General features: G+C 39.7%; 1 protein-coding gene across 4 annotated transcripts in view; it reads left to right on the top strand.

Moving 5' to 3' along the window:
• Positions 1 to 14401, top strand: part of NEDD4L (NEDD4 like E3 ubiquitin protein ligase) — a 180065-nt gene that overhangs the window by 64951 nt on the left and 100713 nt on the right. For all 4 annotated transcript variants that reach the window (XM_080371781.1, XM_080371771.1, XM_080371772.1 and 1 more), the window contains exon 3: positions 11480 to 11561. In XM_080371781.1, coding sequence (XP_080227907.1) covers positions 11480 to 11561 — 82 coding nt within the window. The remainder of the gene's footprint in view (positions 1 to 11479; positions 11562 to 14401) is intronic.

Genomic DNA, 14401 nt, shown 5'->3' with positions numbered 1-14401 from the left:
CTTCTGTGTACCTCACTCCCCCTCCCCACTAAATTTACATGATAAAAATGGCTTCTCTTTCATCAAGAAATACCTTCATAGATAAAGAAGGTATTATGAAATTACTCTTTATTCTGCGAAATGTAGGTTTATTATGTTCTACTGTTATAGTTGGGTCTTCTGTCAGTGGACAGCCTCTTGGTCATGGTGACCTGGCTTGCACTGTCTATCTTTGTCAATCTGTCATCTCTCTTTGTTGGCATCCCTGGTGGTGTAATCCTTTTGTCTGAAAGCCTGCTAGTGTAAAATTGGGTACAGGGCTGGCTTTAAAGAACTGCCATCTGTACTGTCCCCAGGATGCAGACTTACCTTTCATTTTCTGTATCCACTTTCTGTTATGATAGTAGTTCTGCTAGAACACCTGTGTAAATTTTCACGTGGATATTAACTATATAAAAAGCTTTAAATAGCTTTCTAGAATTCCATGACTTTGTGAATTTGTCATGTTGCAGGTTTCATTAAGATTGGTTTTTAACACTGGTGCTGGTGTAAGAATTCTTATAGATTAAGTTTTCTACTTTATTATTTTGCTCCATTTCTTCATTTATTTTTTTACTCTCTTCCCAAGACAAAACCAGTACTTTTTCTCAAAGGTACCTTTACAGCAAGTTTTCCAAGCCAATTGCGGAACTCACTTCAAACGTGTTATATCTATGAAATCATCTACATTAACTAAAAGGTTTGATTCTGCTCATCCAGTGTCATGCTCTTAAACTTATCTAGCATTCAGTTTTAAAACTCGTTGCAAATCAGCCGGGATTCAAGTCAGACTGATGTTCAGAAGGAACTGTGGGATGAGTTGCTTTATTTTCAATTTATTTTTAGAGCACAATGGAAGTATTCATACATCACATGTAATTGTGGTTACCAGGAGTGCCATATGGGGATTTTTATAATGCTTTCTTCAAGAATGAATTTGTTTGAATTATAAAAGTCAAGAAGACAATTGTTCATTTTAATCGCCTGCACACGCCCTGCTGCCTTTAATCCATCAGTTTCAGGGTGAAGATACCTGGCAAGCACAACTTCAAAACTGATCTGAATATGCTTTCTGTGGTTAAAAGTTCCCTCTAACCTACTTGGTTTGTTGTTTTTTCAAAGTACTCTCAGCAGGTGTCTCATTTATTATTGTGTCTTTTGTGATCTGGGTCATCAGGATTTCCCCTTCTTTAACACCTCTGCAAATAACTGCCTTTAGACAGGAATCTGGTACTTCCTCTTGTCTGCGTGTGTATTTCATTCCAATTTGCTGGTAATTTTTCCATGATTTTTGAACAGATCAGATGCTATATTCTGTTCTGCAAATTTTCCTCGATGTCGCTTCATGTTGTTGCCTAATAAATCTTCCTTGTCAGTACAAGTTTTACCTTTCAGAGATGCCATGTTCATCTAGAATACTTCTTTTAGGTGGGGCTTCCGAGTGCAGGTAGCCATTGCAAGGTTCCTTCCGTGCTTCTGCTGCTACTTTGATGTTTCATGTCTGTTCTCTGGGATAACTTCTATATGTTTTGTTTTGCTACTGTAGTTATAGTCTTAATTATGCACCTGTGTCTTCCATTCTTTTCCCATTCTTGGATTTCATAAGACTCAGAAGTCAGAGCTAGTCTGTGTTATTTTGCTTTGTAACTTGTTTATTTTTTTCCTTGTAGATGTATGATCTCTGGAACTTCTGTTGTGTTACTTAACAGGGCAGATAACATACATGTGTGGGATGAGATTTCTTAATAATCAGAGGTTAGAGACCAGCATCATTCTGCAGGCATTAACCTGTATCTCAGTGTTAGGCACACGTTATTTTAACTTACTAAGACCTGGTGTGGCTGTATGTATTCATGGTATTTAAAAAAACTATTGGGATTGCAGGATATCTGGTATACTTGGCAGATATACGGACTGGGAACAAGAGACTGTGTGTTTTACTAGTAGTAACAGTTGATTTGGTTTTGCTCGACACCCTGCTGAATTCCATCTAGTTGCATACGTGTGTGTAATCAAGCACTACCAATGCTGAGAAGTGCAGGGAGAAGAGTTTATGAAAGTTCATGCAATAACTCTGACGTAGCGCAGCCTTGAAGGATGAGTTACAAAATCCTGTCTTGGCGCCCTCTTAACTGGGCTACTACTGATGCGGTCAGTGTGGTATTTTTCCATATTGCTGTTTTTGTTAGACACTGGGTGCAGAAAGGTGGCCGTAGGTTAAGTATCGGCTGTAACAGAGAGAGAAGCCGATCAGAACCTGTGGTTGTAGTGTTGGGGCACTGCAAGCTCTGTGGCAGTTGATGTGTTGGCTGCAGCAAGATGGTAGGGCAGGCCTTCTCTAAGGCTGTTGGCGTGCAGTTTGTGATGGTTCAGTTGAAGGGGTTGCTGACCACAGCTCTCTGGCCTATCTGCCTTGCAGCAGTTGTTTCCCTGGTGTTGGTGACAGCTGAGCAGCTTGTGGTGCACCAGCTGAGCTGCTGTTTTGCAGCCGGATGTATTAGCTGAACCAAACTGCTGGTTTACCTGAATATGTTAAGGAGTAAACTTGAACTGTTTGGGAGCTGAGGTGGGAGCAGCTTAGCCAACACTGCACCAGGAGCATGCTGGGCTTCTGGAGGAGTTACGAGTTTCAGTCACTCCACCTTAATTCCCTGCAGAAGATCTCAGCAGGCTGGGCCTGGGCTGGTGTGTGTAGCACAGGTGGGCTCCCCAGCAGCTGGGTGCCTGTAGCTGTGCACCCGCACAGGCAGGAGCCGCTGCCTCTGCCAAGAAGCACCATATCCAGCAGCGGTTTGACAGCAAGGTCTGACCTGGAAATGCCAACATGCATGGAATGCATGTGGTATGATGGTGAATTCTGGTCAGTGTGTCCTTACTCAGCTGCAGAAGCGTCCGCTTCGTGAATATAGATGATCTTAGCAAAGATAAATCTGGGGGTTTATTGTATTAAGGATTCATTATGCAACAAAAGCTTGTGGTGGGTGTTTTGTGGTTTGTTTGGGGTTTTTTATTGTGTTGTAGTTTTGGGGGGTTTTAGGGTGTATGTGTTTGTTTTCTTAAATGGAAGGCTTATTTTAATGTTCATTAAGAATCTGAGTCAGTTCTGACTTTTTCTGGTTCAACATATTCTAATGACAGGAAGAGATTTTCAAATTATTAATTACTTGTCAAGGAGAAGATTTAAAAGTTTTATGCATCAAAACATGTGGTGGGATAGTTAAAGGTAGTGGAAGGAATGCTTTCATCCTTTCCCATTTTAACTGGATACAGTAAGTACATGCTGTTAATGATTTTGTTATATAACAAGTGCAGAATTTAGAAACTTAACAAGATACATTGCTGAATATTTTCCTCCACAAGAATAGAAAAGTATTGTTTTTAATATTATTCAGATATATTATAATCACTAAGAATGTATGTAACTGCAATATAAAGAATTGCCAAACTATATTTGACTGTTGGAAACTGTCACGTTACTTCAGAAACTCGTTGAAGAACAATCAGAATGTTGCATGGTTGGCTTGCTGAAACATAGCACAGAGGAGCCAAACGTAATCAGAAGTCTGGACACTGGGGAGTAGCACCAAAAATGGAAGAAAAAGGGAGAGAAAAAAGGGTTAATGTGTGCTGGATTAAGGACTAAGTTGCAGTATGATTACTTAGACCATTCAACAGTATTTTTGTCTGATTTATTAATTAAAAAAAACCAACATAGCCAATTCCTTGACTGTAGTTACACTGATAAATACTCATTTTTTAAGGTGTTCTAAGTGTTCTGTATAGAACATAATCTAAATTAATGAGCTGCATACAATATGATTTGAAACTTCACATTTGGAACAAGAAAGTTGTTAATTTCAACTTCAGATGAAATACAGTGGGTACTGAGATCTGTAAACTATGATCATAGGGACCAACTATGTGGTTGGGATGTGTGTTTTAAAAACTGTGGGATCGAGTGCTATTATTTTTACTTGAATATAATGATAGGACCATAGAAAAATTCAGTCTGGACTGTGTTTATGTATTTCAGAGGCATTCTGAAGTCCTGAATCTTTCATCTTAATTTCTTGTGTGTCTCTTGTTTTTTTTTTTTCTGGGAGTCTAGAAACACAGGTTAGATGTGGTGGGTTGTGTTTGGTTGTGCTTGGTTTTTGGCTAAATCAATGTGTGAGAGCAGGTGTTGTAGTGATGGATCCATATTCTTCTGTTTTCATGACTAGAGTAGTTGAATGTTTCACTTAGATTCACTTAGGCTAAAAGAGGGACATGACATTTGCCATTACAGGCCTTTGAACATGCAGTGAGCTCACTTTGTTAAAAGGCTCCTCATCTCTCATGTATGTTTTCATTACGGAGATATTTCACTATCCTTACTCTCCCGTGTCTCTGCCCAGGGATAAGTTTGAATTTCCTGAAGAAGTTTTGCAGGTAGTGCTGGAGTTCAAGAGCATGAGCCTTCATTTGTGATCAACAGAAGTTTAAAGATGGCATGGCACCAGGGTATAAGAGGAATGTTACAAAGAAACTGTAAAAACCAAAGCAAACAAAGGAACAAAATCCAGCCTTAATTACTGTAAACTGGACCATTTCTTTAACAATACTTGCCAGGAAAAGGCCTTTGAGATTACAAAGTCTAAAGTTAAAAGTGTCCGAGTGTTCCTAGCATTAAAAAAGTGATGATTTATTGTACAGTAATTGTACAGTAATGCCCCTACAGCGGCAGTTCTTTAATGGCTCCTCTTCAGAAGGAGTATGCTCTTTAACATTGACACATTCTGGCTATGAGGTGTCTCATTGTTGAAGCACAATTTTGTGGTTTTTTGAAGTTTTGTTTAGCAATCTTGCTGTAAGAATCAGTCAGGAGTTTTATGGGGGGAATTGAAATCCTTGTGGAAATGTAACATACAATTTTAGCAGTATTTTGAAAAGAGACATGGTTAGAGAAAAGTTGCAGTAAATATTTACTTTCCCTTGATGCTATTTACCAACTTTGTCCAGGATAATAATGAGAAATAATGGAGAGGCTTGCTCTCTGCAGATTGCTTCTGTTACCTGGAGCTGTGGGAAAGGACGTCGGCAGTGTCTTGAGTTTTCCCACTGCCTGAGTAGCCCGGGTGCTGGGATGCTATGGAGATCAGGGGGTGTAGGCACCAGGTTGCAGTGCCAGTTCTGGATCCAGTGAATTCTGCATCGTCCCTGCTGGCCAGGGCCAGTCTTTGCATAGCGGGCTTGGAGCACCTGCTTCCTTCTTCTTGGCATTTTCTCTTTTGGTGGCTTTATCAGCTGAGTTGCAACCCCATTCAAATGGCTGGAAATAGTTAGGTTTGTGCTGAAACTGATGAGTCTTCTTAAACTCTGGAGGGCTAGATACTGCAGTAGAAAGACACCTGAATCATCCAATTTTTAATTTTTTTTTTTTAAGATCTGCAGATTCAACAACAATGTATTTTGCTATATTTCAATTTAATTTAGACACTAACTTCACTGAAATTACATGTGGTAGAACGCTATCCCCAGTGGAATTGGCTGAAACCTGTGCGCTATAACAAACTGTCTTGTTTTCCCTAAGACGTTCCTTTGAATTGATTACATTAATGTGAAAACACAGCTTTTTCCAAACAAAGATGTAGCTTGAGGATTTGACTGAAGTGGTTCCTTGAGAATTAGGCTTCTGTAATATCTCTTGAACGAAGAACTAATGTGTGTGGTGCTTGAAAATAAGTTTAAATCTATGTTTTATCTGGACATAAAAGGTACCCAGATTCATGATTTTGGAAGTATGTCTTGTTTTAGCCCTTGCCATGACTTGGTGTGATTACTGTGATACTGCATCCTAATGAAGAAAAATTAAGATGATGTCCTGTAAGCTTTTGCTGGGTTGGTTTGACCTGTGTGGTGAGAGAAGCAGCGCAATAGATTTGAACGATATTTCTTATTTACTGCTAATTCCAAGTGGAGAAGAAAGCTGTTAGAAATTCAGTGTTTTGTCCTGTGGCATCTGGTAGTCACGTCCTCTTATTTTCTGATGGCGTGAACAGAAGTTGTGTGTGTGATGATTATTCTTGAGATAACTAAATTCTTTTAGGAAGCTTTAGCCTGGAAGCTACAATCTGTGAAGGAGATGCTCTTTGCAAATTAGTTTGGCACTCTGATCCTCAGTTCCTAGAGCCTTTCACATGAAGTTTCAAAGCTGTTTGGGAAAGATCATGAGTTCAAAGCACAGGGAAAAAAAATCTGCCAACTGTCAGATTTGTTTAGGCAGCTGCAGCTTCCAGAGTTGTGAATGAAATGCTGAATTTAGCAGTATGTAAAGCAGATAATGTGACTTAACCTTTTCTATAAGCTATCGTCAAATCACATCAGTCACAGCATCTGGATAAGAAACGTAAATCTCAGGTCTTGTTTCTTTTCCTCTTTACTGTTTACTTATTTTCTGTTTAAGGCTTCTTTTTTAAATGCTTATTGCTATTCAAAAACCTAAAACCAAACCAAACAAACAAAAAAACCCAAACAAAAACCAAGCTGGCAGTGCATTTCACATGGCTTAAAGATGTCCTTAATGATTGTTATTTTCTACTTATTTGCAAGGTTTAGTTTGTTGACACAGTAAGTCAGATGATAGACTTTAGAAAACATTAAGATGACATTGTGACTTAAAAATAAATGCTTCTGTCCTTTCCCTTGATACCCCTTCCCGCCTCTGCTGTGTATCCTCTCTTTCCCAGAACAGCAGATGTTAGTGCATTTGCACACTGAATGAGCCAGGATAGTGATGGGGCTGGAACGTGACCTCTCCTTTCGCCCCTGCCTGCTTCCTTCAAGCTGAATGCTTGCTCTGATCTGTTCCTATGCCCAGCTCTGGGCAGAGGTGTCCTGCCACACAGAAAGGGGCAGTGCAAAGGCCAGAACCAAGTGGCCAGGGTAGAGGGGGTGTGAGACGGCTTTACTCAGAGCAGTGTCATCTTATGTTGATTTATAGTATATGTCCAACTACGTGTTCATTTTAAGTAAATGAATGCGTGTAAGTAAGCAGTGTTAAAATATCTAACCCGGTTCACATTCAGGAGTGAGATCTTTGCTGGTACAGTTCAGTCTGTCCCATTTTTAGAGTAGGCAGAGATGTCAGTAGCCTGTTCAGTGAAGGCAAAATTTTCTTTACTGAAATCTATAATAAATTCTTCTCTTGTTTAAAAAGAAGTCTATTAAAAAGAAAATCTGTTGCCACCTTCAAGTTCTTCAATTTCTGTGGGCAGAAGATTCATCCAGGATATTTTTAGGATTAAAAAAATCTAGTATTTCTAAGGGTTCGTGAAAACAGCATTGCCCAAGAATGGATTGATAAGTTAAAACTAGGAGGGTGTTATTCCCACCTCTTTAGCATTAAAGAGTCTTTTCTTTAAGAACCTTCACATTTTTCAAGCGTGCATAGCTAGTAGTGTTAAGTTTAGATGTAGGTCCACCTGTACCCTTGTGGTCTTTTTGTTTCAGTTTTACATGTTACTGTCAATGTCTTGTGCACTAAAATTGTCATCAGAATAATACTTTCTAGGCTTCAATTCCAGAAGTAACTTAAGAGCGAGGTTTTACAATTAGTTTAAGCTAAGCTGAGTCCATGCTTCCATTGGAAGTGAGGTCCTGCCCTCCCCTTATCCCAGCTGTGTGTTTCTTTTCCTCCCTGTCTTCTGGAAACTTTTATATGTGAAAACTCTCACTTTGTAATTACTGTTAGTATTTTTGTAGGGTTTTTTCAGTCACATCAGCTGTCTGATCTGATTGACTAGCACTGATGCAGCAATATGCGGCCAAAGGTGGAGGAGAAGATGGGTTAACTTCAGCAGCAGCTTAGGCTAGCTAAGACCAAAGGCAAAACTACATTCCTAGACATGAACTTAAGTGTCCAAGCACTGAATTAAGACTAAGGGCCAGGCCTGCAGAAAAGCTTGCATGTGAGATCCACAAACATGCCTAAATGCTTCTGTGGATTCAAATGTTAACTACCTTAGTTTCTCAGTGTTGAGCAGTGTTGGGTTTGGGTTTAAGACTTTCAGAGCCCAGTGAAGTCCTTCACCTCACCTTTTAATCCTTCTTCCATACAAACTTCTTCCTTCACATAGGCTTACGTCAGAAGGGCTCTGTTTGATTCTTCCCACACACAGCAAGCTGCAGGTTTCAATGAATATCTAGTCTCTATTGGTTCTTGTAATAGGCTTTTTTGCCAGTAAATATTAGGCAGCACAGTATGTTAAGCAATTCAAAGCAGTATCAGCATTTCTTCTTAATCACAATTCTTTGGTTTTTTTTAAAACCTTGGTGCTTACAGCTGAATTTAATTGCAGTTTAAGTAGATGCATTTATGTGCATCTGCTGATATAAATAATCAATCCAACATGATTTCTTCTTTATTCTTACTTAATTTTCACTTTACTGTGGTATTTTATTTTCCAAGTAAATTAAGTATCTAGTATAGTGAACACTCGACTTCTGGTTATTCTGTAGTGATAATGCCACAAAATTGTTTTTTAAATCTAAAAAGTATCAGAGAAAGGTATTTGAGAGTGTCTGAATCTCTGAACGAGTGTCTGTTATTTATCCTTCCTTCAAGAAATCATAGCCTGGAATCCAATTGACAGTGCTGCAGTCTCAAAAGAGACGCATTAGAGCAGTTTGGTGTCCTGGTTTTACTCTTCTACCCATTTCTTCTTTTCAAGCAGAGGCACTGCTCCAGTTCCACTTTCTGTTGTTATACTTGTATGAAGTTAGTCTGTTTCTGCAGAATGTTTTCCTACCAGTTGGGTCCTTTCAACACAGAATCACAGAAGGGTTTGGGTTGAAAGGGACCTCAAAGATCATCCAGTCTAACCCCTTGCCATGAGCAGGGACTCCTTCCACCAGACCAGTTGCTCCAAGCCTTGTTCAGCCTGGCCTTGGACTCTGCCAGGGATGGGGCATCCACAGCTGCTCTGGGCAACCTCTGTCAGCACCTCATCACTCTCACAGGGAACCATTTCTTCCTTATGTATAATCTAAACCTCTCCTCTTTCAGTTCAAAACCATTGTTGCCCCTTGTCCTGCCACTACAGGCCCTAGTAAAAAGTCTCTCTCTGTCTTTTTTTATAAGCCTCTGTCCTGGTTTCAGCTGGGATAGAGTTAATTTTCTTCTTGGTAGCTGGTGCAGTGCCGTGTTTTGGATTTGGTGTGAGAACAATGTTGAAGTTTTAGTTGTTGCTGGATAATGTTTATACTAGGTCAAGAACCTTTCAGTCTCTCAGACCCTGCCAGCGGAAAGGCTGGAGGGGCACAAGAAATTGGGAGGGGACACAGCCAGGACAGCTGACCCGAACCAGCCAAAGGGATATTCTGTACCATAGGATGCCGTGCTGGGTATATAAACTGGGGGGAGTCGGCCTGGGCCTGTTGATCACTGCTGAGGGACTGGCTGGGCATTGGTCAGCAGGTGGTGAGCAATTGTGGTGTGGATCACTTGTTCTCTTCTCTCCCTTCTCTCTCCTTTCCATTATTATATCTCAACCCTTGAGTGTTGCCTTCTCATCCCCCCTCCCTGATTCTCCTCCCCATCCTGCTGCAGGATGGTGGGAAGTGAGTGAGAACTGCATGGTACTTAGTTGCCAGCTATGATTAAACCATGACAGCCCTCTTTATATATTGAAAGGCCACAAGAAGGTCTCCCTGGAACCATTTCTTCTCCAGGCTGAACAACCCCAGCCGTCCCAGCGTTTCTTCACTGGAGATGCGTTGCAGCCCTTGGATCATTTCCATGGCCATGTTAATTTATTCTATAAAAGAAGGGTTACATTTGAATGTATTACTTGCGAATACTGTGGAAACTGCACTAGTATACTTAAGGTTGCTGTAGCATACGAGGTTCCCTTCTTCAGATCTTGTGGAGTCCTTTAATATTTAGACCTCCGAACAGATGTAGCATTCTTTGATTGGTACTGGGAAGGATCTAGCAGACTGTCTCGTACTGGTGTCATGGAGCTTTCCTCCACACCACCCCTTACTGGTAGCGACTGTCTTCCTGCTGAAAGGAATTAGCACAGATTTGGATGGTAGAAATCCACAGCACAGTAACAGTGATAAGCAGCTGGAGTTACGGTGAAAGCAGTGACCTCCTTTAGCGGAACGTGTTACATCTGAAAGGTGTCTGATGTAGAGAGCTGTATGGTCTTTGGACTATCTCTACTTCCTTCTCCCTCTGAAGAGAGGACATGGGGTTGGTAGTGGGGGGGGTGTGTGGGGTGTGGATCTGAGGCCAGATTTGCCTATGCTGGCGAGTTCTGGCATGGTGGGCAAGATTTTCCCTAAGTGCTGGGAATGCTTTCTAATGGAAAATAGCTTTAGTGGTACTCTGTAGAGCTCAAGGTAGTGGTTATAATACCCCATAGCTGCAAATTTAATGTTTGTTCTTCTTCATTGACCTTGGAAGTTGGATTTGAATGGAGGCTGAAGCATTTGTGCAAACCTTTGTGACAGTGTTTCATCTTCAGTGCCCTGGTAAATAGAAGGGCCTGGAAATGCTGAAGCAGGGTCAGTGTGCTGTATTTGGAATGGAAGGAAATGAGGAAGGAGGGAGCATCTTCTTCATTAAGCTTATCAATGATGCAGGTGAGGGGCTCAGTGCCAGTGGCTGGAGTGGGGCTCTGGGTCACAGTCCGGGTGATGGCTCTTGGGGGGCAGAGTATCTTCCCCCCGAGTCTGTATCTCCCCCCAAGCTGATATGCATGGGAGGGTAGATGTGGTGCTCACTAGCATACCCCAGGCTGGACCAGCCAGTGAGTAGGAGGCCCTGGGTCCAGGCAAGCGTACTAGATGGGGAGAGGGCCCATGACAGCTTTCAGGGGGCACTCAGGAGATGGATTGCCTGTGCGATACGTGTACAAGCATCTGTTCGCAGTGAGCACCACAGTGGACCAGAGGAGGAGACCCATGGCGTGGGTAGGAAAGCTCAGGATCTAGGCAGGGGTGATGGACAGAAGGGGCACACTGGTGTCGCCGATGATAGCCATGCAGCTGGGTTTTATGGTTCAATAAAATTAGAACCACTTCTTCAAGGTAATTCCTGTTCCCTTTCTTCTCAGCCTCTAATGGTTAGTTACAGTGAGCATCTTCTAAAACTCATGGCTCAGAATTTTACTTTACTCATTTTAATGGACTGCTGCTCATCTTGATGAGCTACCAAGTGGTTCTTGTCCATAGCAACGGGACAAGCTGCAAGTTAAATTATCTTTAATGCTGTGGTCAGTATTTGACTGAGCATATTCAAACACATATTTTAAAAGTTTCAGTAGTTTACTACAGTTACTAGGTTTCACTGAAAACACTTTCACTAGAGGTGTTTAGAGCTGCCATTGTTATCCAATTAAATGACACATTGATACTGAAATGATATTTGGCTGTAAAATTATATTCTCATTAATTATGACAACTTCTTTTGCAGTGACCCGTATGTGAAACTTTCCTTGTATGTAGCGGATGAGAACAGAGAACTTGCTCTTGTGCAGACCAAAACTATTAAAAAGGTATGTATATACTGGTTTTCTTTTATTACATTGTTTAGAAGTATTAAGAATACTGGAATGCAATTCTATGACAACACAACACTGAAATTGTTGCATACATGTATAGCAACTGAATAGTGGGGTTTTTTGCTTGGCTTGTCAAATCTCATTACATCATTCACTGTTTCTTTTATCAAGGTCATATTTTAATGAAAGACATAGCTGAAATAAAGAACTAAGAAACCGAACTTAAATTATGGTTTATTGACTTTAAGCAAAAATGATCACTTTTTAATGTTCCCTTTCAAAATTTCCTTTTTCTTAATATTGGAATTTAAAGTAGCCAAATGACAGAAGATATGCTCTAAGAAAAGCCTGGAAATACACTGAAAAATTTTAATTTTTAAATAAAACAAAAATTAATTTTTATTTGGTTTCTAAATTTCATTCCACAAAACAAAAATTCCACCGGGGATATTTATCATTATCAGCGCCTTAAAAATTTTAAAGGGTTTATTTTGGTTTTATCTTTTTTTTTTTTTTTTAAACTGGTAGTGATGGCAGAGAGAAAAAAGTGATAATCCATATGAAAATAAAGGGAAAATAACAACTCTTCATTTTTATGAAGATATTTAGAATCAACAATGATTCAATTGAGATCAATATTGCAAAACAGAATAATGAGGAGAATTTTTTTGTTGAAAATACAAAATAGAATGATGGTGTTCTAAAATCAGAACATTAGGTGTCATGAGAAAACTGATTATGAAATCTTGGTAGTGTGGAAGATGAAAGCAGAACTTTTCACGGGACCCAGGGCATGTTTGATGTTGGAAAGTAAAGTAATTTGTAAAGCATTTTCTGATTAGCCATTGGCACTTGTTTGGTAATAGCACTTTTACATTTATTGTATCATTTTAAGTGTGTTCTTGATAGCCCATCCAGCTTAGTTTTATGTAAAGTTTTTCTCACATAAAATTTGTGAGAAAAATGTTAACTTTTCAAAAAAATGAGTACCTAGTTTGTTACTATAGTAAAACTATGGACTGTCATTTTTTTGTTTCCTTAAATAAGTTCAAGATTTATTGCCAGTTCCATACAAGTATGTGGGAGACTTTCTTACGATATGTGTGTCTTGTTTTTGTAGAGTGTGCTTGTTGTTATGCTGTTTCCTGGGACATAGTTGCATAGAATCAAGTCCTGTTCTTGAAATCAAATGAATGGAAAATGCTTAGGCTTGAGAGGTCGTTTTCAGGCTGTCTATTATAATTCTGGTATAATTTTGACTAAGGTGTTCTTGCTGAAGTGTGAGACTGATTACTTTGTCTCATGGAATGGTAACATTAATGAGAAACTATTAAATCAGTACACCTGTGTCTGTGTAGTGATAAATGTTTATTTTCATCTACTCCTTATATTATAAGAATGATTGTATGTGAAGGTTTATTTTCTTGTTTACAAACCAATTTGGACCACTGTAGTAATTTTGGATCAATAGCGATGCGGGAGTAGACTTTACCAGCTACAAAATGGCAACTCATTTCATCTGCAGAGGACTCAGTGGCAGGCAGAGGCACTTCAACAGTTGCACCCTATGAACAACCTATTCGTCTGCTTTCGTGGGCATGTTTGCAAAATGTATGCTTCAGGATTACTGAAAAATAATGTCTTACTGAAAAAATGACTGTCTAGACAAGTCTAGTTCTTGTACTGCTTATTTATTGTCTCAAAAATAGTATGGTAGCTTAATGGACAGATGCCTGAAGATGGGAAGGAGGTTTTCGTCTTTCACCTTTCACTTCAATGAAATGGAAGAATTTCGGTGTGAGGTAGTGTAAGTCTAGATGTTGGAAAGGACCTTTGGAGATCCTCAACTGTTCTGTAACTTTGTGACTAAAACTGAGGACAGTTGTGATAGCAGAGAGGATATGAGGCAGGTCATGAAGGTGCAAGGACCCTTTGGCTTTCAGGAGAAATCCTTTGTAGCAAATCCATGAAAGGGGGGAGGAGGGGGGGAGAGGAGACAGGAAGAGTGGCATGGATATAGGACTTTATCTCCCCCCACCCCCACCTTGCTTCTTAGGAAATAATGGTGATCACACCCAGAGTTTTAGTCAATTTCTGATTCCTCTTTTAATTATATATATATTTTTTTTTACTTATTAAGAATAGCGTCATCCTTATTTGAAAAAGTGTTGCTGGCATAAAGGCATGAAAGTCACGGCATATTCGGCTCCTACACATTCAAAATGTAATGGCTGTAGTGCAAGAAGTTAGGAGAGATTGAAATGAGAGCATTAGGTTGAAAATAATGTCGTAACATCAGTGCTGATCTGAAGCAATACTTACCAGCTTTGGATCCATGTGAAAGGAGAATAACAAAGCTTCTGAGGAGACCACCATGAATTATTAAAAAATAAAAGTAGTAAAGAGGTAAAAGTATTGTATTGAATGTATCAAGGGAGAGATGAACTCATGGATGTTAGGGCTGCCCTAGGAAGGGAGAGAAAAAGGATGATGTTTGCACAGCCACCCAACTGTAGACCAGAGGGCTGAGGATGAGATGATGACAATGGATTCCTGGGATTGCATCTGCCTTTTTTCACTGTTTCTTGTAACTGTTATTTAAAGCCTGGGCTTTCTCAGTAATTTCCGTAATAGTAATAACAACTCATTTATTGGAAAGTTCTGGTTAGTGATTTCTGGTTTGAATTGTTAAATTTCATCTCAAGACTTCTGCCCTCAAAGCAGTATTCTTCCTATGCAATTTGCAATCCGTTTATTTCATAAACGGCAAACGTCATTAGTATATCTTGTTTTTTGAATTAAAATTATTAATGAAAAAATACCAAGCAAAATCA

This window comes from Falco punctatus, assembly GCF_963210335.1.
Source record: "Falco punctatus genome assembly, chromosome: Z".
NCBI lineage: Eukaryota > Metazoa > Chordata > Aves > Falconiformes > Falconidae > Falco > Falco punctatus.
The sequence above is the reverse complement of the archived record's forward strand: the minus strand, read 5'-3'. Positions and strand labels throughout refer to the sequence as shown.